Source organism: Pomacea canaliculata, linkage group LG3 (assembly GCF_003073045.1).
Source record: "Pomacea canaliculata isolate SZHN2017 linkage group LG3, ASM307304v1, whole genome shotgun sequence".
Lineage (NCBI taxonomy): Eukaryota > Metazoa > Mollusca > Gastropoda > Architaenioglossa > Ampullariidae > Pomacea > Pomacea canaliculata.
This window is the reverse complement of record NC_037592.1, coordinates 18,968,320-18,994,923: the sequence shown is the minus strand read 5'-3', so window position 1 is coordinate 18,994,923 and position 26,604 is coordinate 18,968,320. Positions and strand designations below refer to the sequence as shown.

The following is a 26,604-nucleotide window of genomic DNA, read 5'->3' as shown; positions in this document are numbered from 1 at the left end:
ACACACACACACACACACACACACACACACACACACACACACACACACACACACACACACACACACACACACACACACACACACACACACACACACACACACACACACACACACACACACACACACACACACACACACACACACACACACACACACACACAGCACACACACACACACACACACACACACACACACACACACACACACACACACACACACACACACACACACACACACACACACACACACACACACACACACACACAGACAGACACACAAACACACACACAGAGTAGGGCCACTTACATTATACAGTCTTACAGCAGAGCATAATTTCGAATAAATTAAATTACAATTTGTTTAATTGAAAGCAGCCGTCATTTCCAATTTAAAGTAGTATCAAGGAATGTTGTTGAAATCGGAGTCAAACAATATTCACTACATTTCTTGTCTGTAAATGTCTGTTACCACTGTAAGAGTGCACAAGCCCTAGTGCGCAGGCGTTTGCGCTCATTTTCACATTAACTGCAAACGAAAAAAAAACACAAACAAAAAAACAACAACAACTGCAACGAGATTAATCCTCGTATTTCATATTTTACGACGAGAAAGCTTCTCGGCTTATTGCTGGCATCGTTCACACAAAGATCACGACTGGAGGTTAAAAACCAAGAAGCACTGTTGCACTAAGCTTTAAACATTGCTTTCAAATTCACACAAAACAAGTAATAGTTGTTCCTATAGAAACTAATCAAGTGAAAAAACCTGTTTCTCGTTAACGAAACTGTCTGGCGTTTCGGAGGAAGAGGTTCTGCAGGGCCCAGGTAAACCCCGCCAAATGGATCATCCTCTTCAACTTCCTCTTCAGCAGGAGGAGGGATTGTACAGGAAGACTTTCGCCTGTCAACCACAGAGACACAGCACTGACTTTATTTTGCATCAGAACGCACGTTCCTAAGTCATGAGACAATTCAACCTGCACTAATTGTCTAAATTGTGGAAGAACTTTAAAGAACTATATAAATGCTGAAAAATCTTGTTGAGAAAATAAAAGAAAAACTCAAGACAATGGACACAAAAGTAATGCTTTATAATACCAGGGGGCGACAATCCTTCCTTCCTGTAGGCTATAGTCGCACTTACACCATCTCATGTAACGATGGAATTTACCTCAACAAAATACCAGAGGTTAAGTACATGACAAGCCCGGGGCTCATTGACACGCAGGCCTGGACGTTAGAGACTGATACCATCGACCTTCTCTCATAACGATAGTGCTTAGCACATTTCTTATGCGAAATCAAAGCAGTCAGAACAGACCTGGGGCTGTTTCGTGACAAAACAGCCTTTCAAACAAACATCGTGGAGAGAATTTGACAAGGCTTTCGACTATTGCCTCTCAAGCGGCATGGCGATAATGGCGCGTGTCCCGGAAGGACTTGTCTGTCCTCGATCTTACGGCAAAGGAAGGAACGGGTCGATGATCAATGAAAAGATTTTATCTGTTTGCTTCCTGAACGAAACACGCAATTTTTGGAGAGGAATATCTTATTAAGATTCATTAAAAGTTTAGCCCAACAAAACACTTTTTTCCAAGTCTTTAATAAGCATCTGTCTACTGGTGTCGAGACGAAGTACGAGAGATGTGAGATGGATTCGCGCTGAAACCGGAGCACGACCCCAGCCCGCGAAAACAACATGGCCGCCTTGCGCTGCTTACCTCATTTCCGCCATTTCTATGGCCTCCACATACATGCGACTGTTGAGTATTCTTGATTTCAACTGCCGACCACCAGGGGGAGAGTCCGGTATCAGATAGGATGACGTCATCTCACTGATCTCCGAGGCGGTTGATGTCGTCAGTTCAACGTCGGAGTGGCTGGAGGCTGCAGCATATCAGAATAAAACAATATGGTTGATACAACGGTCATGTTCATAACACTCAGCCATTACAAGTTTTAAACATCTCCTGTAAAGCTGCCTTGTACTGATACGACCAGAAGACTTTCAGTATTTTTCCTAAAAAATATTCCCTCCTCACTAACAGGACTGTGGAAAATAGGATAAAACACTTTCGTTGGTGGTGTCACCTCTGAGTAACATTAAATCGTTTTTTCTATAGGTTTATGGTATGAGTTAGATGGATAGAAGGGTAACAATAAATATTGCCACAAACAAGTTAACTTTTCCCTCAAGGGAAGGGAAATAACCCTGTACAAAAGCAAGTTTGGGGCAGAGAACCGATGGTCTAACAGCTTGCGACTGAATGGTGGCAAAGGAATCATGTCCAATGGTGCGGAAATGAAAGGCAGTTCCTGTGCAAGAGCTACGAATGAGAGCAAACAAGTCTCGCATCATTCCGCTCGGCTCTGATTCTAATGATGTTGTCATGTGATCGTCTGCCAGTCTGTGTGTTCTTCCCGCCAAGCATGCCATGATGTAGGTAACACTAGCCCACTCCAGTCCCGCTGTGTTCGGTTCCCGTCTTTACGGTAAGGAGGATGGAGAAGGACAGAGGAGCATCGGACTATTTTATGTCCGTGTTTTCCAAGTGCAGCTCATGGCCATGTTTCTTCCAAACGATCGTGGCATCACCGATGAGCGTGGACAGCTTGTGAAAGAACGGGAAGCCTGATTCTTTTAAGTTTAGATAATTATAATCGTTATAGTTTGCCGAAATACAATTAGACATAATATTCCAGATGGAAATTATTTCCATAGTCTACCCTGTTTGTTGGATAGGGAGTATCATTACGTGGCTGTTTATAGAAAACAAAGAACTATATCATTCTAAAAGTTCTTCATAGCAGAGTTTGTAAAGAAATTTCAGCAAGTCTGTTCGCATTAACATTACATTGCATGATCCAAAAGTTGAAGGAAAGGCGTCGCAGCACAACTTATATTGATAAAAAATTTTTTCAAGACAAGACAAAACACACAAACATTGAAAGATAAATGATTTATGATAAGAAGCTTGATTCGAGCTGAAACAGAAAATTCCGTTACTTATTTCTTCTATTTCATTGGCACAGCAACGTGCTACAATAATTTAAACACCAATAAAAAAATATACTTCAGTAGAAGACAAGAAATAAGCATGAGTGAGAGTGTGTTAGAGAATGAGAGAGAGAGACGGAGAAGTAAGACTGACTTCTGGATACTTTGCTGGGGGACACGTCCGATGTCCGGAGCTCCAAGATCTTTTTGTGGAGAGCGAGGCGGAGCGGAGGTGTGCGTCCTGCCCGCACCCATCCTCACCCAGCTGCTCCAGCAGGTGCTCCAGCTCCTTGGCCTTCTGCACACAGCGGCGAGACCGGTGAGTGTGACATCACCAGAAGTCATGCAGGTAAAAGATTAAACATGATGTCAATGACAGTGTGACTAGTCAGGAGCAAGTCAACCGTGGCATCCTACCTGTTCCAGAAAGCCGCGAAGCCTTCGGTTCTCCTCTGTGGTGACTTTCACCTGCTGCTGGAAACGGTCGTTCTCCAGGCTGACGCTCGGCGACGGCTTCCGCAACGTCGCTCTGATCCTCTTCTCCTCCCCCTTAGGGTCCCTCCTCAGCTGAATTATCTGCCCATGGATGTCAATACGGATCGATCTTTCGTATTCTAATGTGTTTGACATTCCTTATCTATCTACCACAGACAGGGAGACAGCAGATAGTGGGCTACTAGTAGATAGGAACTGAGAAGAAATTGAGGGAAAAAGTAATGGAAAGTATATAACAGCAGTTGCATCTACTACATGACATCTACTATATACACACTCTAAAGCTGCCACATACAGCTGCTGACACAATTGTGTCAAATCAAGCGTTAACGAAGTACTGCCGTGCAGCTGCGGGTGAGAGGTGTTCCTGGGAGAACTCTCACCTGCCATCAGGTCACCTTTAGGGCCCAGAACACTGAGTGGTCCAAACTTTCACCTGCCATCAGGTCACCTCTAGGACCGGAGCACTGAGTGGTCCAAACTCTCACCTGCCATCAGGTCACCTCTAGGGCCCGGAGCACTGAGTGGTCCAGGCAGCCGCAGGGCACGCGCACTTCAAGACGCCGCAAGGGAGGAATAATCACCAGCACCACTGGGCAGCGTGAAGGGCCAGCGGAAGCAATATGTATGCAAATGATGGCGGTAAATGGTCGGGGAAAACTGGAGGAGATTCTCTGGTGTATGTCGGTGTTATGAAATCTTATTTCCTCCTTTCCTCCTCTCTCTCTCTCACTCACACGCTTTGTCGTGCTGCGGTTTCTATGACCAGCCTACAGAGTGCTGTCTCATGCAAGGGCCTCCCGAGTCTAAGCAGTGATTCAGTCTTTTCTGTGGTCTTGAGGTCGAAAGAATAACAAATCGATATAAAGAATATAAACAAAAACACCTAGAGAGTCACGTGGCCTGGGTCACCTGTGTCCCTACGCACCATCTTTCTCATTACCAACGTCTGCTCACACAAACCCTTGATGAAAGCATCACCACCGACGATACTACCCAGTATGTAACACCCTGCGCTTCAGTAGCGACCACACCTGTGTTTTCGTCCGTTTTATTTGAATGCTTTGTGAATCAGTGAGGTTGACATGTTATAGTCTCAACATCATTGAGTGCAGTAACAGTGCCATCATTAAACAGGAATCCGCCATGTTTGTCGTCTGCAGAGGCATTCCGGACTCCCAGGAGAAACAGGCAACAATGACAGAAAACTGCATTGTACAGAAATGTGTACGGCCGCGTAGCTCAAAGCAGTATTCGAGTATCAAAGAGTTGAAAGGAAACAGTGATAGCCACACACCAAACTCCTATATCGTCTTCATCATCGCTGCTACACGGGGATGTGTGGTTTGTCTGTCTCTCTCTCCTCTTGCCGTTGAAAGAATAACAAAGTGAAAAAATGCGAACAAGTAACAAATCCAGATAAATGGGGCGCAGGTGACAGACCTGTCCTCTCCATCAACATTTTACAGCACAGTCCACGAGCCTTTAGATTGCAGCCTGGAATCTTTTAACTGTTTCCTGCACACGCACGCACACACACACAGACACACGCACACAGACATACACACGCACACACAATGCTGACACGTTGATGTGTTTTTGTCTGAGCCATCTCACTGATAGTCATGACTGTGGAGACACACACACATTACTCAATGACTAGTGTTCTGTCGAGGTAGTGGTGGTGGTCGTGCACGTTGCTGGGTATAAGCCACGTAGTCGGTGGTAGTTGACGTCATAGCCATGGCCCCTGGGGGTCACTGCGGGAGACGTCAGTTAATTCAGATTAAACACACCTTGTCCAGGCCTGAGTGGTGCACTGTGTCTAGATGTAACATTATACACCAGTAATTAGTCCCGGAGGTTCTGACTTACTGCCCGCCCCCAGCGGTGCCATCAACTAACTCAGCAACAACTGAATGAATAACTCGTTAACAGCAACAAGTGTGCAACAAGACTAGCAACCGTCTCGCCATACAACCGTTTGTCTCAGTTTTTTGACTCAAACTTCTTGTTTCTCTCTGTGTCAGCAAACCATATTCCATGTAAAGTACACCACCAGCTGCTGTTGTTACAAAGCAAAAAAAAAAAAAGAATATATATGTGATGTCTTCTTTTATTGTCTAAATATGGTTTTGGGTATGTGTGGGAAAATCAGAGCATGGGGATGTTGAACTGTATCTATCCCTAAAATGCAATTCCAATATCCATCTGCTTTTCGTTTGTCCATGTTACTAGCAAATGTCAGCAGTCTGTAGTCATTACTGTAGCCAACTACACTTGTGAGGCACTTGAACTACGAAATTTAAGCCACAGTTGACTATTCAATGCATTGTACAGTCTGTTTACTTTAGGAGGTATACTTTTACTTCATTTATTGTTCTAGTGCTTTGAACTCCACCCCTTGCAATGGATGAAGGCCTCCATCAATTCTCATTCTGTGTGTGCGCATGCGCGTCTTTCTCTTTCACTCATGAATACGACTGCGTGCTCTGTCCTTTAAACAAACACATTAGAGGACGGGATTAGGGGAGAGAGAAAAAAGAGCAAGTGAGAGACAAAGAACAGACAAAATAATAGAATAAACAGAGAAATGCACGGTATCGATCATTTAAATGATGGGAAAAGCACAAAAACTAGAAACAATCAACTCACTCACAGCTGATGGTCTGTTTGTATTGTTAGACACGAGTTTACAGACAGTTCCAACACAGTTCTTTTTTACATTTTCCCTTCTTTTAAAACAATATTCTCAAGGCACAAGCTAATAGTTCTCTGTAAGCACTTCTTTCAGTAAGACACTCCTTGTAAAACGCTGTCCTTAAACACAGGACGAAGACTAAGCCTTTATCCATATTGTCCCCAAACTGTAAATAACGACACATGTTGTACAGATAAGAATAAATCAGTCTATCCCAGAGTGAGCAGAAGACAGTAGCCTCCATTGCAGCTGCTGTGGCTTGTATGTCAGTAGGTGAATGATGAAAGCTTGTCGACATGAGAGGTGCTGATATTTCGCCGGGTCGTCCTTCATTATTCTTATCTAGCAGCTCGGGGGCTCCCAGCCACCCTGTACCCAAGTAAGACTCCGTTCCAGCAGTTCCGGAAAACAGCTCTACGAATGTGTCACCATTCAGACCCCATTACAGCCAAGGGGATCTGAGAATAAAAATCGTCCCCCGTTTTCGCCTTACTGGGCCCGAGGATTAAAGCGTGGATTTGTCTGGCAGTGCAAGAGAGAGATTGATGAGGCGAAACTCATACCTGCCAGGGAGATAACTCCAATTGGGGAACCGTCAATGATGCAGCGGCAACCTGGCTTCCGGGCCAATTCAAGTCAGACTACTGGCCATAGTTTGAGAGAGTGATAAATCATTCCACAAACAGGGTTCGTATGAAGACAGATTCCTTCACACAGGAAGCTGAAGACTATGTGGCAGTTTCTTATTTTCATCGACCTCCTGTGATTACCCACATCTCCAAGTTAACGAGGTAGTAGAGAGTTCTTCAACAGTAAATAGGAGGACATTTAATTAACGAGGTTGTTTACAATTTGCCAAGAGTGGTAACATATGGTCTTACCGTGTTGGCACGAAACTGGCCAGGAGCAGGACCATGATATGATCTTACCAGGTACCAGAGACTTTGCTGATAGCAAGAGATAATATTGTCTTGATGACTTTAATCTTCTCATCCCACAAATAACTAAAGATTTATGATAGTTATGCTTAAGCAGAAACGGTTAGAAGTAATTAGAAACAAATACTACGATGCAATATTACAAAAGATGCTCAAAGACAAACAAGTAACAATTTTCAAAGATAATATAGATATAAAGCATTTAATTTTTCCCACAGCTGGTTGTTCTTCGTTGATCTTTAAAACCAACATAAATATGAAGAACAGAAACAAGAATGAGAGCAAGTTCATACACGTGGAACAGGAAACAATGAAAGAAAGCAATTAGACTAGTAGATACGAACGAAAAGAAAGTCAAGACTTCAAGACTTTCGCGTTAGGTTAAGGCTTTGATATACATTTCGCACGGCCAGAAGAGAGATGGAGAATTGGGCGCAAAGAAATACACACGGAACAAAAGAAAATCCGGTAAAAAAATAAACAAGAAAAAGATGAAAGACAATGCCTAACTAAATTATCGAGGCTAAACGAGGATATGTCATGAAACAAAGGCGGATGAGGTCGAGCTGCTAACCTTTGGCACAAAAACAAGGCACAGTGTGGCAGTGGTGGCAAAGATGATGAAGACGGCGATGATAACAAAGGAATGAGTGGGCTGGTCCTTGATAACAAAGGTGACGGCGGCGCCGCACGTGCACATGATGACGACGTTGTAGACGCTGAGGCCGATGTACTTGGAGTCGTTGAGAGCAGGGATGCTCACGTGACGCGTCTCCCACGCCAAGAAGCAGCCGAAGGCCTGTGTACAAGGGGCTTCATTAACACCTATGTACAAGGCACATTAATTAATACACCTGTGTACAAGGAGTATTAATTAATGTTGAATGCTTGTCTGAAGCCTGAAGCGATATAACTTTTAAAAGCTCTTCTAATTTGCCATGTATACACCATATTTGAACTATTTTACGTGTAATTTACATGAAATGTATGTAAGAATAGTCATAACTGCTTATACAAAGAGACAATCAAAAAATTATTCCACATCCGCTGATTGGCTTGTAATGAATGGATTTTCCACATGGAATTTAATTTATTTTTGTAACCTCGGTCAGGAACTAGCAGCTGGAAGCTTCATTTCTTTATACTGTACTAATATCTCTCAAGATGGACAGCAAGTAAAAGCCATGTGGACAGGTGCCACTGTTGTCATGGTAAGTCGGTGGTGACAGGTGTAAACAGTCGTCTTACCAGGAGCAGACCTTTGTAGGCGTAGATGGAGCCAAGCCATATCTCCATGTGATGACTGCTGCAGTACTCCAGCTTGGGGATCACCTCATAGTCTGTGTACACCTGTGACATTCACAATCACATTCACAATCACTGTCACAGTCAAATGTCACATCATAGTGTGCATCAACCTGTAAGAACCACAGACACACTTTAATGTCCATCACACACACCTTCGTCTAGTTCTGGTTACTCTGCGAGGAGCATACACACACACTTCAGTAATATTCTTATGTTCCAGCTCGAGGTTGATAAACACCGCTCGTTCCTTCGTCACACATAATGTGTCTGTATACCTGTGTGTGTGTGTGTGGCGCATGTGAATGCTAAATTATGTTAGTCTATCTTTATTCTTACAAAAAATATAACTATTTTTTAAAAGTTTCTTATACCATTAGCTTAGATTGCTGACTCCCCTCTCCCTCTCCAGCAATGAAATTTTCAACTTCATATATGTGTGAGCAAGGATTTTCAGCATTCAGCACTAAAGAATGCGAATAGCATTCATTTCATCAACAGTTATACTTCTTATAGAACTTTGTTTTCCCGTTGTTGATTTCCTCGACGCGGCGTTCGAGGTTAACTAAGGCTCCCCCCCCCCTTCCTCCACCGACCTAGCCTCGTCACAAAACAGTTTAGAGTTTTATTGTGGAACAGGTCGTTCCGGTAATTTTAAATACACTTGTTTTTATTTTCCACTCACCAGCTCTATAATATCATATATTGTCGGCTTATTATGCCATTTTATATCACGGACTCCAAATCCAATTTCTAAGTGTCAGTTGTTTCCTCCGCATTGAAATACCTGATTTCAACCGTCTGGCATGCAAGAAAAACTAAGAAAAAGCAACAACAACTGCAACAAAGCATTTAGCAGTTCGCCGACAAGTTCGTTCTTCTGTTTGTTGTTTCAAAGCCAAACGTCTTGAGGCGAGAGGCGAGGAGAGCAGCAGGCAGGACCACCATTGTTGAGAGAGTGAAGGATGAGCTGCTCTCTCTGTGTTTTTCTCCGTGTCTCTCCGGCGCCACGCACTCCGCACAACAATTTCTCTCCAGAGATGCATGGTGAGAGCCCACGAGTGATGGAACACTTGCAGCAAAAATGATCAAAGGAAGCTCATTTCACTTTCAGCACTGAATCAAGCAACAGCTCTTCAACTGAGAGGAATATGCAGGCCTGCAATGTTGCTTGAATAAAAACTTTTTTTTACTGTAGATGTCAATAATATAAATAAGATTAAATGAGGCTGAGGAAGGACGTGGAGGTTTATTTTGCAGATTTCTTTAGGACATTCCTCTGTTTGGAGTATTTTAACATTATTTAAGCTTTCTTATTGCACTGCTAGTGGATGCAGGCAAATTTTGAGGAGCTGTCAATGATGTAAAAGAAAACCTATGCTTTGTAGAGTCTGGCTTCCAAAACAACCAGACTGTAATACAAACAGACTCTACTTCTCCTTCCTCCTCAACAGCTTTTGTTTCCGACTGAGAAAACAGAATTTAATAGTTTTTTTTTTGTCTTGTTTTATATGATTGTTTGATTATTAGCAAACATGAGTTCGAGCTGCACGCAGTCCTGTAATTGTGAATTGAGATGACAGGAGTGTATTGTCATCTGCTGCTGACGGCGGCGCAAAGCCAGTCTGAGATGAAGCAAGTGTTCATCACTCTCAAAGCGATAACTTTTGGTAGTTGTTTAATCTGTAACCTGCCTTTTGGCCATTAGTCATCTTGACAACCCAGACTGATGAATGGACTTTAGGAAACTGAAGCTTTTTTTCCTGACACAAGATGGAGCCACGGAGAGATCACAAGACATTTTTAATGGCTGTGTGGCTTGCGGACTTCATGTGGTATCGTGCAGGTTATCCCATAGGTGACACCAGTCTTAGTGAACCTTCAAGCTGACAAGTACACAAGTGGTGAAAAGTAACGAACATTAACATGTTCCTTGGCAAACATGGTTGCTCGTGATCGTTTTGCATGCAAGATGAACTGAAAAGAAAAACTATTTTGCAACATTATCATAATTTTTTTAGTTCTTTGACGAGATGACCATATGTGGAACCTTAATGTAGACTTGTAAACAACTGAGCAAAAATTGTTTTCAGAAATGCTTATTAAAAAAAATCAGTGATAAGAAACCTTTATATCAGTAAAATCTTCAAAAGTCTCTGAACGGTGTGCACGATGATATGTTTAGGCTGACATTAACTGTCTCGGGAGTGACAATCTGTAGACATGGGTTAAAACATCATTAAGTGAGCTGCCCATGTCAAGTCACTACAGACACCCGGATTTATTTCCTAGCAACCCGGACAATCCGTAACTGCTCGGGGCAACCACTTGGTGCAGCAGGTCTAAGTTTGCCTTTCTTCTTCTGTTCTCACACCGGCGGTGTCTGATGATGAGGTGTTTTAAAGTGAAGACTATAGTGGGTGGAAAAGTCTTGTGCCAGGTGAGGGAGCTGCTGAGAGTTGCCTCCCACTTCCCCCACCTCCACTCTACCCACTGAGTCAGCGTGGTCCGTCCAGCCCCGCCATGCGAGACATGAAAACGGAATGCACGTGCTTCACGTTCACTTGGTGTGGCGTGCAGGCTGTGGCCGCTGAGCTGTGTTCACACACCTGGTCAGTAGGTTGGCCAACACCGCAATATACTGGCTTCAACACTCGCACGATGAAGTCTTTTCCAGAGAAACATCAAGTCCAAAGGCTTCCACACAAGACGATCATCCAACTTTAAAAGCCTTGTCACAGGGAACCGCGATGGTTAGACTAGATTTTATGCACATGCCATTCTAGGAAGGCAATTAAGCTTGAGAACATAGAACACAACAAACACACAAATACAACAAACCTCATCAAACGGATGGGTCCATGACCTCAGTAGCTGAAGTGAGAGTGGTCCATCGTGTCTAGTAACGATATGTAGAAGGTGGAGTTTAACCCTCTCATTACTCGGTCTTGACCTTCAGGTTTCATTTTCTGCAGAGCAGCTGCTGGAGGGCAGGGGCAGGGGCTTGGAGAGTTTTTCAATCATAAATCTGAGCAGGCCTCAAGCCAGCAACCTCCTGCCCTCACTCCAGTTCACTATAATCCCCAGGCTCCGCTACTTCTCTGTACAACACAGTACTGCATTGTATCTCTCCACTTCTTCTTGCATATTATCTCTGGAACTCTCATCCAGGCATCTTGACAAATGAGTATTTTCTAGGTCACAAGCCCAAGAGCACATGCTAACATCAGAATGACACTGATCAGCAGAACCATTCACCCCGGGACATCATTTTACGAACCGCCGCACTAACTGTATCCTCTAGAGAGTACAGTAGCCATGGCTATTAGTGAACACGATGAACATCACCATCCAGCAGACAACGACAATGAACATCGCTGTCCAGCAGACAAAGACATTGCAAAAATTGTAGGAAAAATAGGAAGACGCGGGGAACTATGCTTCTAACAAGCAGAAATAAACAAACATTTTAACTTTCATCTTATGTCGCCGTTTGTGGCAGTGTAGAAATAACCAGCTGAACAGCCAATGACTTGTTATTATTTAAGAGATCGGGAGCAAGAGATCGCTGAGCTTTTTGTTAACGGCCTCTGCGACAAATTACAATGTGAATTACCTTTGACCCAGTAACGCTGTAGATAACTCTTCTGGAGAGAGTTGCATGACTATCTGATGTCATCACCGGCCTCCAGCCTGTAATTCATTATTATCAATGTAGAGACTTGCTGGTGCACACGAATCCTCTCTCATCATCAGTCGTTGTGGGGATTTCTCTACAATGAAATAATGTCGGTCACTGCGAGGACCATTTCTTGCCATGTGACCCCTTTCCAGTTGACCCCCTCCCCCTTCTCTTCCCGCCTTCGTTACCCTCCTCCCCACCTCTCTTCTGTCAGCTATTCTCTTTTTAGTTTTAGCTACCTCTCAATCCACGCGCATTTGTATTTTGTAATAACGACAGCGGCGACAGGGCTTACAATGATGTCGGCTGCCTTGCTAGTGTTGCGAGGAAAAACCGTTAGATACAATCTGAGGACGGAATGGCGTGATGTTTATTTTTGGAATGTCAGGCCTGCATGTCCTTCTGTGAGCAGACAGCCTCTGAAGGACTCTAGCGCTAGCGTGATTTGAAAGTTATTCTTGAACATTTACCAGGACATGGACTGAGAAAAGAAAAATCCGCCTGTCCTTTTAATTATTTTGATTTCTGTGTCGTTCACACGCACAAACACAAGTGCGAGCACGCACGCGCACAACAAGACATTGTTATACCTTCCAGTACATTGGGTTACGCGCAGTCGTTAGTTTAAAGTAATGTTATTTCACTTGTTGTTGTAATAAATTTACTTGATTATCTTATGTTATCTTCTAACAGACACTTTCTTGTACCAGACCTGTACACTCGTTCAAATTATTCGCTGAGATGTAAGAGGGTCTGATTTTAATTATTGCCGGGTACCTCGGCTCTCTCTGATCCTACCCACTATAGCTCAGTGTCTTTCTTTACATACAGTTTTCAAACTTTCTATTGTATACTGACTAGATGTGACCTCATACTGCAAACACACACACACACACGTGTGTAATATATGGACAATGGTGTGTGTGTATTTAAACTCGAGCATAAAGTGCTTCAAAAAGTCAGCAGATGAACACGGAAGGCAAGATGAACACGCAAGGAGAGAAGTGTCGCGGATCGTGGCTCCATAGCTCGTCACACGAAACCTTTACAGAAACCCATCCAACACTGAAGCGAATAAAAGAAATGGAAGGTCTGGGATTAAAGACATGCGCAGTCTAACCTGACAAGGCCCAGAGAGAGAGAGAGAGAGGAAAAAGTGTATCGAGCCACAGAAAGATTAACTCCAGCTTGAAATCTCAAAAGGAGAAAAAACTATTGGGCTTTAGAAGAAAACAGTGGGTTTGCCGACAGCAAGCGGTTTATTTAATCCAGTTACACACCCTGTCCTCCTAAATGTCAAGGAGTTTGTCAAGAGTTTGTCAAGGTGGCCAACAGGAAGTAACCCTGCCTGTGTCACCTGCATTCGACTTTCTTTTAACCTCACGTTCCTGCGCCAAATAAACACAACACAAATAAACATAACACAAATAAACATAACACAAATAAACACAACACAAATAAACATAACACAAATAAACATAATACATTGGAGGTCTGGTGATTTTCAGACGGCTTGATGGAAAATGTTTATTTTCTCCACGGTTAGAGAGCGACAGTTAACTAAAATAAGGACAAAAACGAATTAAAAACAGTTCGCTGTATGGTCGCATCTTTAAAGACAAACTCTTGTTAAAAGTTGGAATAAAGGTCACTGAAGCTAATCACGTGAAAATTAAAAGTTGCATGCAGTTGTCCTCAGCTCTCCACTGTCAACACTCAGTCCCAGTCAGTGTGTATGTAACAGGTTGTGTGGTGACAACAATGTATTTACACCACAGCAAGTGCTAGTGCAACCTGCACAAGGAACCCCACAGAAGCACAATGGCACACAGCTCACTGTGTATAGTGATTACTATGATGATGTTTGTCTTGTGCCACGTGACACAGCCCTCCTGGGGGCAACGTTGCATGCTGGCAGTAAGTGGCAGGGACGAGGGCAGCTTTTGATGTTGACACTAATTAGTTGCGACTTGGCTGTGATCAGGCCAAGAAATGTCGCTCTAAGAAGCTGTTCGATCTCCTACTAACACAATTCATGCGCTTGACCTTTCCTCGCTCTCTCCACGACTTGGGCAACATGCGATGTCGCGAAGCTATTGGCCGCGCGTGCGCGTGCATGTAGATGTAGGTTTGGCTTTGCTTTACAGAATATCGACAAAGCAAACTTATCTTCTATACCTGACACTATAGCTGCTTACTGTGGCCACCAATATTTAAATGTCAAATGAGAGAAAAGCTACAGTTTATTTGCGTCATGGTGACACTAAAGTGGTTTTGTGGACAGGTGAGCACTGCTCTCGCTGATGACACTAAAGATTGTGCCACATCAGGTGGACTTAGTTAAAACGATACAAGTTTCATCTTTAACCCTCACTCGTGACTGAAAACAGTGCAGATTACTCGCTGCATTAAAAGGCTTTTCAAATTAAAGATGAAGCAAACACCATCTGGCTGCCGTGTGGGACGACAAGCACCGAGCTGATGTGGAAGATCCATAAGCTAACAGCCTCTCGTTTGCCAGCCACATTCAAATGCACGTGCACGTCGTTAAGTTAGCACAGACGAGCGCAGGTGGGTGGGGAGGGTGGTGACTGCACCCTGTGAAGTTTGTACCCAGATGCCTATTGATGCCAATCACGTTTCGCCTGCTTGATCAAAGCCACGGGCGAAGGTTTGTGTCCACATTGTTGGAAGTCTCTCGTTTGTTCTCCAAAGCGATCAACATCCTCGCCTCTATAATTAGTCAAAAAGGAGAAAAAAGCATGCACCTCAAAGCCTTTTGTAAATATTACATTATTATTAAATATTACAGAAGAAAATTACTTTTTCAACTTTGCAAATGACTGTCTACAAGACGTGTGGATGAGCAAGTATTTCAGGGCTCGGCTGCACGTCCAAACCTGAAAGATGTTTTGTAGCAAGGAAAAAAAAAAGAAGTGTATCGAAGTGTTTTATGAAATAGCTCTAGGCCGTTTAGAAGTTTTATACTGCCGTTCTAGAATCATTTTAAAAACGATTTTTTTTTCATCTGAATTTAAAATGAATGAAGCTGTTATAATCCCGCTGAAACTGTCCAGGACCATGGTTATTACACTCACCTCCAGAGTAGAACAACATGTTAAAAGCAGACAAAATGCCACATGACGATTTTTTTTTTTGTGGTTTCTGTTTCGACAAACCGACATTGGCAGAGTTATTGAAGATAATGCACTGAAATCACGGTTCAGTTCCGTGTTTGTAAGAAAAGAAATTGTTGTTAGACAGGCTTTGAGTGCTTATCAATCATCATCTATTGTTTCTTTTGCAAACTAAGTTTTAAAATACAACGTTCTTTCGTACGTTACCATGGTATTTTATTATTAATATTTTTTTGCAAAAGAATTTCTACTGCCACACCAGTGGTCCGGTGGCGCAACGGTTAGCGCTGTTAGCGCCTGTCACCAATACAGTGAAGGTTGGCTGCCCTGAGTTCATTTCTCGTCTCGGGCACGCTGTTCTTTCTCTGCACATGGCATCTGTTTACAGGGCTGGCTGCTTGCCGTAATATAGCCTTAGCTGCTGACACGGCGTAAAACACCAATTCCCCCCACCCCCCAGTGGTCAAGTCGTCTCCTCACACTCATGGTAGTGGTCGAGTTGGCCTGTCCCGTGGTATACGTTCTACAGCGTTCACACTCCTGTATGCCACCACATCGGTAATACAAACAACCTTACTTTTATGCTATTATTGAAGTTGAAGTGTAAGCGATTCATCCAGTAACGTTTGCTCCTAATACGTATAAATAATTATTCGTTGGCTGAATTTCCATGGGGACCCGCCATTTTTTCAGTAGTGTTTGCTGATGGAAGCCGAAGTTCGGTGTAAACAGTTTTATCTTATTTAACCAATATACACGAAGTGGTGCAGAGGCACCAGAGTAAAACTAGGACACAGTGCGAGTCTGCCGATGGACGTGACCTACTCAATCATTACTCAATCATTACTCAATCATTACCACCCTCATTTGTTATTCACTTCCCCTCAGTTTCAGCTAACATATAGTCTGGCACTTGTGTGCCTCGTGTCTAGTGCAATGGCTCAGCGACTACCTTGCATCTCAATATCTTCTGATGTTTTTAAATCAGCAATTTTGTAGTTGCGAAGTCAGATAATGCACCAGGCGACCTTTCATCCTGCTCTCAGTGTTCTAGTTTAATTCCCGAAGTTTGGCGCCAGGCAGGATGCTTGTGGAAATACTGTTAGTCGAGGGTCAAATTCCTTCACATTTCTCGATGGCTCCCACCTTTGCATGAAAGGGATTTTGTGGAAAACCATTGTTATTCTCCCCGCGAAGCCCTTTCACCTGAGAAGCTGGAAAACCCTTAACGTGCAAATGCGCACGTCACACTGTGTGAAGAACCGTTTGCAGGCCGTTATCCTCCGGTGCTCGAGTGTTCAAGTTACCTGAGGATGGTCCAGGATCCTTGTCCGAGTGCAATGTTGTGAAAGTCGAGTTTACTCAAAAAGTATTCATGTACAATGAACGTGTGCTTTTGTGATTAAAGGCACTTTTTGACAGGTGTAACTGCTAAACACTGTTAGCTTCTCTTGGAAATTGGCTGTGGACGTGTTTTGAGGTGAAAGGAAATTGTTGGAGCTAAAATCAGTGTTCTCTTATCTCCTCCCAATACGGCATCGACATTTTCTTTGCTGCCTCCGATGACTCAACGCCTCCCGTTCTCTGTGTATTAAAAACAGAAATCTATCAAGAAAATAACAGGGCAAGAATTAATCTATGAGACACACCTGGAAATGCCACGACTTGAGAATTATTTTTGTCGGCAGGTGATGGAAGAAAGTAGAAGTTACCTGCGTGAGTACGTGTGCCGCTCGTGTGGAGTGTTTGTGTGGTTGTGATTGTGTGTGTGTGTGATTGTGTGTGTGAGTGCGTGTGCCTGAGGGTATATTGGGATGCTGCCCGTCTTGAGGAGGGCCCGTTGCGGTCAATGGCGGAGGAAGGACCTGGGGGCGGCCGCCGGAGCGTATCGATCACGGCCTTGAGACTAAGCCGCGGTCAGGTTACACGCTCGGAGGGCGCGCAAAGGAAAAGCAATTATGCAAATCACTGACGGCGGGGACTCGAGGCGGATGAAGCGACGGTTGAGCCCCGTGGGTCTCATGAGAATTTTATTTCACTCCTCTCTCCTCTGCCAATTGAAGACACCCACAGCCTGATTGTTTCCCAGCGTTGTGGGTGTAGTTTGGGGTGTGCACCGTCGGCTGCGGATGCTTTAAGTGGCTGACAGTGGACATTATGTCGGGTACACTTCACATTACACTCACCCACGTCTTGCGCAGCGCATCGCCTCCTTAGCAGTCTCAGATGTTTCCAACAGCAGTGATAACAAAAAAAAACAACAAAACATAGATAAAAACTGTGAACGTGTGAAGTTAAACCAGAGTGCTAGGTTAGAAATAACAGGTTATTAACCTTTTCTAAAGCATCTCTCTCCATAAGCTTTATGCCTGTGCTGACAACATTCTTTGAACATGCCGCATCAAGTAATTGGATTTTAATTTTCGTTGATCGCCTGTGTTGTCACAATAATCAGGGTTTCACTGAAAAATGGAGAGAGAAGAAGCAATTTTAATGTTCATGGCTCATGTGTGGTTTCGACTACCTTATCTAACAAATCAGATCGCGGATACATTAAGGCAAAGTCAATGGCAGGATACAAGAAACAAGAAAAGTAACTTCAGATGTTTGTGGCAGCCAGCTGCAAGCTGTGGAGGTGACTGTCAACGCCGACAGACCATGAACACTGCTCAGCCCGGATACGAGGTTGTAGATGTCGTGAGACGACCATGTTGATAATATGGAGACGGACCATGTGTCTGACAGACTATGTAGATGACATGAAGATGGACCTTGTGGATGAAGTGAAGAACCGTTTTAACATCGCATCACCGTTATCCTTTTCTTCTTACGAGTGTTTTTCTCCCAGATGCTCATTCTGAACGCAGGCTCTTTGGTTGTAGTGAAACAGATCACTAGTCAGTTTTAAAACACGAAGTTGAAGGATAGTACTTGTGCTTGTGAACACAGTATCATGTTAGGCTTGTCAGACGGACAAGGAATCCTTAGCAGCAATTTCGCAGACAGGATAGTCTCCCCTCCGGAACTCTCGTCGGCACTCTCCCTCGGTCATCACTCATTGCGTGCTGGTGCAGGCAGCAGGCGTCACAAAAGAAAAACAAAGTTTGTAGTTTATGCTCTCTGTTGCGTGACTTAGTCAGCCTCCAGAGCCCCTACTCTGCTCAGTTAGTGCAATTGAGCGGAAACTTGAAGTAAGCGAGGCACGCAAGTAAAGCAATGGCGGCCCTGGTGCCCGGCTGTTGACGTCAGCCGTGTGTCGAGCTGATAACAAAAATTCCGTTTCACCGCGCGTGAAATGCTCGACACGTGGTTTATTCTGCCTAGAATTCCCTCCTCCTACAGCAGTTTCTGCGGAAAGCTCATCTGCCCCCTGGCTTGTGGCAGCTTAGACCACGAGGTCTCCCTCATTTCCCTTCACCTCTCGCCGCACCCTCCAGGCGGCCTCGTTATGGCGACGATGGCAGAGGCGACGACGTCGTCATTACCTGTTGAGCCTCCCCGTGCAGTCATCGCTTTGTTCACCCAGACAACTGTCCAGCTGCAGACCACACTCATTAGAAGCATCTGGGGACGGAGGTGTTAGAAACACAGACACTGAAGGTGGGGGAGGGGAGGCACCCTATTCCCTGGGGGACAGTACGGAGGCGGTGACTCCATAGAAGGAAACATAGCCTTTCACAGGAACCGCAAATAGCTGGCTTGAAGGGAGGGCCAGGAGTGAAGGTGGGTACTCCTTGCCGAGGGAAAGTTGCAGCATTGTTTGTTGTATAGCAGACACAACATGTCAGTTTGTCGAGCTCATACTTCTGTCAACAAACAAAAGAACAGCAGCAACACCAGCTCGGAACTGTTCCAGTCGTGACTGCTCTCCAGTTTTCATTTTCTTTCTATTTTGTTTGCTTCGGATGTTCTTTCTTTTTTCTTTTCGTCCTAGTTTGCTTTTTTTTTACTTTCTTTCTTTACTAATTAGTTTTTTTCAGTCACAGTTCTCAAGGGTAACGTGTTGTTCTAAAGCCAGTAATAATATTTCAAGAAACAAAAAGCTGTTATAACGCAATATTGCCAGGGAAATAGTAGTAACCAAACGTAATTACGGTGCTTGCCAGGAAAAAGTAAACAAACTAAATAAAAATATAACTGTAAAATATTAAATCAATAATAGAAAACCTGAAATGTAAGACCTGCAGCCTGTGTGAAAAAGAAAACAACGGGGCGCCTGCAGCTTCCCCAAGAAAGAAAGGAAATCCTCTGTAGTGGCAGGCGGACCCAGTGGCGGTGTGTCTGCTAGAGTGGCTGATTGCCACAGACACACTCTCCTCCACACTAATGCACCGCAAAAACTGAGCAAAATGCTGCACAAATTTATTTTAACAGGATGGGCAGCTTGCTTCGCTATAAAAACAAAGGCCTTTGCTTTTCTAAAGGCCTTTTGCTAATCATGGTAACATTGTATGCTGTGAAATAAGGTTTTAATGTGTTCATGTGTGTGTGTGTGTGTGTGCGCACGCATGCTGGAGCGAGTATATCTCCATTGTGTCTGTTGGAATGATCCCCGTACATGCTTTACCTAGAGTAATTATAATCTGTATAATGTCTAGCAATGAGCCCTGAACTAAGTCTTAACTAAAGAGAATGCTCGCATCATTCCCACTCACTCTTATTCGTTGAGTTTTTACAGGAAAAGCAAAACAAATGTTTTCCAGTTCCTGTTTCGTGTTTCTTAAATCATACAAGCAAAATAGTTTCAAGTCTTTTAGGCTGAATATAATCTTCGAAATTGAGCTTGTAGAGGAGTAGTGTTCACTGTGCTACTTCAGTAGCATCTGTTGTCTTTGAGGTGTCCCGGCAGTGCTTTTGTTGTCCTTTCATGAAATAATAAAGTGATAGTAAGATTTGCCGGTGATGATATCGCTTAAAGCAACAGCAAACTTATCGTACACTCACTCTTTCAAAGGAAAAAGAAGTCGATATGTCAGCTCCATCTTATTTAGCTCCCACAAAGCGCGTGGCATCGACGACAGCATGGCGGCCGTGCTGCAGGGGGTGTGAGTAAGATTGATCATGCCTCTGTTGTCATGACAGGGTTTCAATACTTTCAAGCATCTAATTGCTATGGATCTTCTGTGTCTCTGTGTCTGCGCGTGCGTGCGTGAGCGCGTTTGTGCGTGCGTACGTAGATGGGTAACAGAGAGAGAGAGAAGGTGCGTGCATTCCCGTGTGATCGTGTAAAATGTGGGTCAAACACAGAGGAAATTACACACAGATATCGAATAGTAAAGACAGGGCAATGCACAGAAATACCCAATATTAATCATGGCGACACTCTAAGAGAAAGAACGAGATGAAGGCGGGTGAAGAGGAATGAGTCTGCTGCAGGAAATCTTTCTTTGAAAGCAAATTTGCTATTCCCATCAAAGTAACAACATATCAGCATCCTATCATTAAAATGCAAAGCTAAACAGCTGGTCACTAATCAGCCAAGCCAGGCTTCACAAGAAGGACGCAGGGTAGCAGACATCCGGTCAGTGGCTAAGTCTAGGCATGCGCAGTTCAAAGATGTCTGCAGGATTGGACTCACAGCTTTATTATCGCCCGCCGTGCGGATGGACCTTTAGCTAAGTCGACATAAAGACCTTCTGAAACAGGCTAAAAAGATCGCTTGTGATCTGAAAGTAGATCAGTAATAAAGGTTTGTTCATTGGGAGAGCACTGATGGGAAAAGCTGTGATATCAAGTATCAAAACATGTTCCGAGTCGAAAGTGAGAGATACTCCGTGTCTTACGCATGCGCCTGCTAATGGAGGAGATGCCTCCGGGCGTGAAAACACTTATTAACTCAGTTTGTGTGCATGCACGTTTGAAACATCCATGAAGTTACAACTGCAGATGTGTCCAGTCTGATGTTGTACTTGGGAACACAAGATTGCCACATCACAAACCAGTCGCTTGCTATTTACCAAGAGGAAATGACAGAGGAATTGATGAAGAAAGAAGCGATTGGAAGAGAAGAAAGAGTCTATGAAGCAAGCCATTAAAATGATTTTTATTTTACTAGCAAAGAAGCCTTGGCTACCCCTGTCGTCCATGACAAGTTTGTCAGAGAAGGACATGAAAACACATCAGGCAGGTGCTGAGGCCAAGGCACAGCAATGGCGCGCGCTGCAAGCTCCACGTGACCAACATCATGACGTCACGAGGGGCGAGGGATATGTGCCTCATCCTCGACAACAGGGGGCGGGATTCAATTCAATGCAAACAAGAAAGACGTGTTTCAAGTCCTGATTTATCCACCCAGAGGTATATAAAAGTCATTAGAAGACGAGGCTGGGGCCTTCTCTAGGGTCAGGATACTAATGGGCGGAGGAAGGGGTGTCTCCTACCCGCACCAACGCATGATAGAGGGCAATGAAGAGTAGGACACGATGGCGGACCACGAAAGTACTCAAGATGTCCCACATGTCAGGGGGTCACATGCGCTGAGGACTCTGGGACACTGCTTGTGTGGTCAAGGCCAAAAATCGACGAATGAAAAAAGTGATTAACAGTCGATCAAAGATGACAGGACAAGAAATCTCCATCGACAGCTACAGTGACTTGCAATCATTTCATACCTCGTGGGCTACATCTGAGGTAGCGAGGACTGCCTAATGACACTCAGCTCTTAAGTGATATCTTCGAATTGAAGAGGACCAAATGTCTACTTTAAGATGCTGAAGAGTCTGGCAGGAATGATACGGGGTCACTCTGACAGAGAAGCGCTAGCATGATGATGTGGATAAGGCGGAGTTAGCTCCCGTAGGAGGAGTTGTTCCGCATTGACACAACAGTTTTGCAATACTTTCAACAATAAAATGCTTCAAACATTTTTTACAGTATTTATTTGGAGCAAAGTATTTTTTCATAGCAATAAAAGCTGATTCTTATGTATAATTCTTATAAATTCTACTTTTGTCAGTTATATGTTTGAATGGATGCGTAACTTATTTTTGAGTGTGCAGGTGCGCGAGCATACGTGTAAACATCTTTCATGGTCATCCTTTTCTGGTCTCAGAACTTCGAAAGCCTTCATTTAATGAACGTTACAACTGATTGGCGAGGACAATAGCAGGTACATGATTAGGTCAAATCAGTCTCTGCTATAAAGAGTTCTATTACAATTTTTCGATGATGAAACGTTGAACAAGAAGACTTTAATTAACACACAAACGCACGAGGTTTTAACGCCGATAATACAAATGATTAAACCAGAAAAATTTGTTAAGTTTTGATCGTCTATTGTTTTAAATTCCATTAAACAGTTCTGTTCGTTTCTTCAGACTTTTTCGTGCATTGAAAAGTACTCAAGAGGCAAAACTCATTTCACAATCTGTCGAGTAGATATGTGTGCACATTGGTAAACAGGTAAAAAACATAGTCATAGGTAGCGGGACAATGGCAGACATAAAGTGTTAAACGTTCGCAGGTACACAGGAAAACATGGATAGATGTAAAGGCAGACACTTACAGAAATTTATGTTTGTCTAAAGTGTTATAAGCCTCAGTCTATACAAAAGAATAATACATGCACCAAAGAGGGTTAACAAAAAATACATATTTCAATTAAATGAAAGAGAAAAACTTACCTCTGGAGACAACTTTTTCTCCGCTTTCTCGAATGGATCAATCACTTGCCACGTAATCAGAATGCCGACATCAACAAGCACCAATACCAGTACAAGGAGCATCAGCTTGTAGTCTTTTATTACCTGCTTACACACACACACAGACGCATGAGTACACGTGATCACACACACACACACACACACACACACACACACACACACACACACACACGCACGCACGCACGCACGCACGCACACACACACACACACACACACACACACACACACACACACACACGCACGGGGGCCATTATTCATATCAGAGAGAGGGTTGTGGAGGTGGCTACTGTTGGATAGGAAATAGCGAGACTGCAAAACTGAAACTAAAAAATGTAATTAACTTCTCTGAATGTAAACAAGAACAAAGACAAAATAACGATCCAACATGATCTGATTTAGTAAGAACAAATAAATTTTCGTAAGAAACCTTTGGCGGAATCTCAATTAGTCTTGTTCACAAACAGCCGTTAAGCGAAAAACAAAAACATTTGGATACAACATGTAGGTATGTTTTTACAATTACACTTCGAGGACGAAATGAAGCTATTTACCAAGATTTGGGAAGTAATGTGTTACCCAGTCCTTTCAAAAAGAAATAACATCCCACTAGTTCTTTAAAGCAAAGGACAAAGATAACGACAAAGGAACACCTGCAAAATGTTTTAAGACTCATTGTTCTGCTTGTACTTGGCATGTTGACAAAAGTTCTAATGTCCAGAATGTTCGCCCCAAAAGGATTGGTTTAAAATATATTTGTGACCAGGAAAATTGAGGAGCGAAACTACTTTCAAAGCTGGATAATATTGAATGTTTTAAACAAAAATGTGATGATCTTTTTAAAAGTAGCTAATTTCCGGAAATATTTTCATGGCGTTTTGAAATTTTATGGGAGCATTGAAGAAGTTACCATGATGTTACTACATGGCTGTGTTAGTACACAGTAACAAAAAATAGCAACAACAAAAAATCCACTCGAGTTAATCCATCCGGATTATCACGTGCTCGCCGTGTGAATACGTTTGCCACAGAACACGTTGCTCGCATGTAGCGGGTGGCCCCTGTCATCATCCACCGCTGACTACCATCTTTCGCTCCCTCATCCATCCACCTTACACTTGCCGTGTTTCCCATCTTAATGACCCGGTCTGTCATCATGGCATCGCCATAAGCTATCAGCACGATGTCAGCAGGCCTCTTGTCCCATGCAATCAATGACCATCGTCAGCGCAGGGACTACCGCCAGCCAAGGGAGTGCTGTTGAGCTGTTGTTGGTGGCCACGTGCTCAAAGAAGCATTAAACGTTAATTATTGGGTGTTTGTCGTCGTCGGCAAGCAGGCCTTGTGTGTGTGTGTGAAAGAGTGCGCGCGCACCCACAATTACATCTTTCCGGTCGCGTGCTCAGATGCTTTTTACCGTCCACATCCCAAAGCTGTGCTGGCAAAAGACTTGGTGTGCACATCCGACACTGTTCCTCAATTGTTTGACAGAACGACAACGAGCGAGCGAGAGATAGAGTATGTGAACACATGCAATATATGATTATATATACAATAATTCCATAAGTATATGAGATAAGAACAAGCGGGGAGGGATGAATCGACATTAAGCGTCTCTGAGCAGATTGACGACCTTCGTCAATATTTTTACGACATACATTCAGGTCTTTCTGACTTTTGACAACATATAGACTAACGGTCTTGCAAGCAAATAGAAATCAACTGAAAATAGTCGCAGAAAAGTGGTTTCGCTTCGGTTTCCCAATGTTAATAGCTGATGGATGAATCACTAATGACCACACCGCTGGTTGTCTGTCCGTTGTATTTTTAAATACTTTTATTGACCCCTCACTCTCGTACTTAACGGGTACCTTGGTAACTAACGTTCATTTCTGTAGAGGTTGTCGCTAATTGTACAGGAGTTTCCATGGCACAGTGTAACCGCAAGGTGCAATGGCTCGGAGCACTGCTGACACTTGGATCAAAGATTTTCTCAGCGATGTCTGCAGGGGTCGATGTGGAAACTGGAGCAGACCTGAGCTGTGGCATTAATAAGAGGGTAGACGAAAAGAGCTTGTGTGTGACTTGTGTGTGTAAACCTGGGCTTCTCTGTGATTTCTGTGAATAAAACTGGGCTTCTTAACGTGGACACACCTGTAAGTCATTTTAGTCAAAAGACAAAAAAAGTGTACTGATCATCAGCTTCCAAAGGGAAGGAGGTAGAGAATAGGTGGAGCAATGGAAGAGTGCAAAGACCGGAGGTAAAAACACATAGTTGTCGGCCTGGGGTTAAAAGGGGTTAACATAAGGGGCTCCAGACAGGCCGGCGTGGTAATGTTCTTGCTATGCAGAATGTCATTCGTAAGCTCGGGGAATCAAAAGCATTCTACCTCCATTCATATAGCCCCCGCCAGCTCCTTACCACAACCCCTCCAATCCTTCTCCACGTCTTTTATATCTGGGAACATCTCTCAGTTTTTCAACTTTTCTGTCGGTCGTCAAAGAAAGAATTCCCTTTTGGATTTGAATCTTTAAAAAAAAAACACCTGGAAACTATAATCGTTGTAAATAGTCCATTCACTAAAACTTCCCTTTTGAACCTGAAATCTGTAAAGAAAAAGGGTTGAAAGTATGAAACACTGCAATCATCATAACCATACTACCCATGGACTCTATTTACACATAAACATTTTCAACAATCGTCAAATGTTGAAAGAAAGATAAAGCACACGTTATTCACGCATCCACCCCGTTATGTACCCGTGTGTCGTAATGCCCGCAGTTTCCTTCCATCACACCCATGGAGCGCCCCTTGTCACGCTTGTAACGATGGTTGCAATATGTGAAAACATCGATTAAACACAAATTATTTCTCCACTCTTTATGCGATAGGAGGATCGATTTGGCATTTAGAGCAGAGTCCAGCTCGGAAGTCGCAATCGTTGCGATAGGCTTGTGGATGGCGAGGTGGAGTGAGGATGAAGCGAATTGTCTGGAGTGACATTTCACTGCAACCGCCTGTGACAATTGCGCCGGCCTCGCTTTCAGCTCGAGGGCTTCAGGTAAAAAAATAAAATACAAAAAGCGGAAGAAAAACTCAGATAAAGCTGTGCTACTGCGAAAAAACCTTTTACTTGAACAATACAATCAATAAGCGAAATGAAACCCAGTCTTGCATTGGATTGTAAAGCACGAAATTGGGTTCACAAAAATAAAGAACTATGTCCATTCAATAACACTCATCCAGGTTTCTATCTATGCTAGTGAATAGCTGTCAGCCAAGAGTATATGTAGACTAGTCATTAAAATATATAAATTTTATATTTAAATTTTTAAAGGCATTTGTTGTGGTAAAGGAGGATTAAAGAACCTAGCAGTTTAAAAAAATGGTTCATTTGATTGAACGTGTAGTTTTCTAAAATATATATATAGACAACTTAAATCTTCACCATGTTAATTATCTTTAAATTGAAAATATTATTTCCCAGTCTGCTAAAATAATTTTGGAATGTATTTTGCCTTAACCCTAGTTATCTCCTAGCGAGAAATTCCCATTCTACCAGTCACTTGTTCAGTTTTTGAATCACCCACCCCGTCACTACTGCACTGAAATACAACAGTCATTTCTTGTTTTCATTGTCGACGATAAGATTTTGCCTCTCCACCTACAGGCACAGACAATGCCTGCAGA

General features: G+C 43.3%; 1 protein-coding gene across 3 annotated transcripts in view; it reads right to left on the bottom strand.

Annotated features, from left to right (window-relative positions):
• LOC112560138 (gamma-aminobutyric acid type B receptor subunit 2-like) overlaps window positions 1-26,604 on the bottom strand; it is a 112,298-nt gene that overhangs the window by 10,968 nt on the left and 74,726 nt on the right. For 2 of the 3 annotated variants that reach the window (XM_025231736.1, XM_025231737.1), the window contains exons 6-12: window positions 22,878-23,003; window positions 8,380-8,481; window positions 7,706-7,930; window positions 3,415-3,573; window positions 3,152-3,295; window positions 1,721-1,886; window positions 766-900 (exon numbers count right to left, since the gene is read on the bottom strand). In XM_025231736.1, the coding sequence (XP_025087521.1) occupies window positions 1,860-1,886; window positions 3,152-3,295; window positions 3,415-3,573; window positions 7,706-7,930; window positions 8,380-8,481; window positions 22,878-23,003 (783 nt within the window). In that variant the 3' untranslated portion in view covers window positions 766-900; window positions 1,721-1,859. The remainder of the gene's footprint in view (window positions 1-765; window positions 901-1,720; window positions 1,887-3,151; window positions 3,296-3,414; window positions 3,574-7,705; window positions 7,931-8,379; window positions 8,482-22,877; window positions 23,004-26,604) is intronic. The other variant, XM_025231738.1, reaches the window with a different exon arrangement.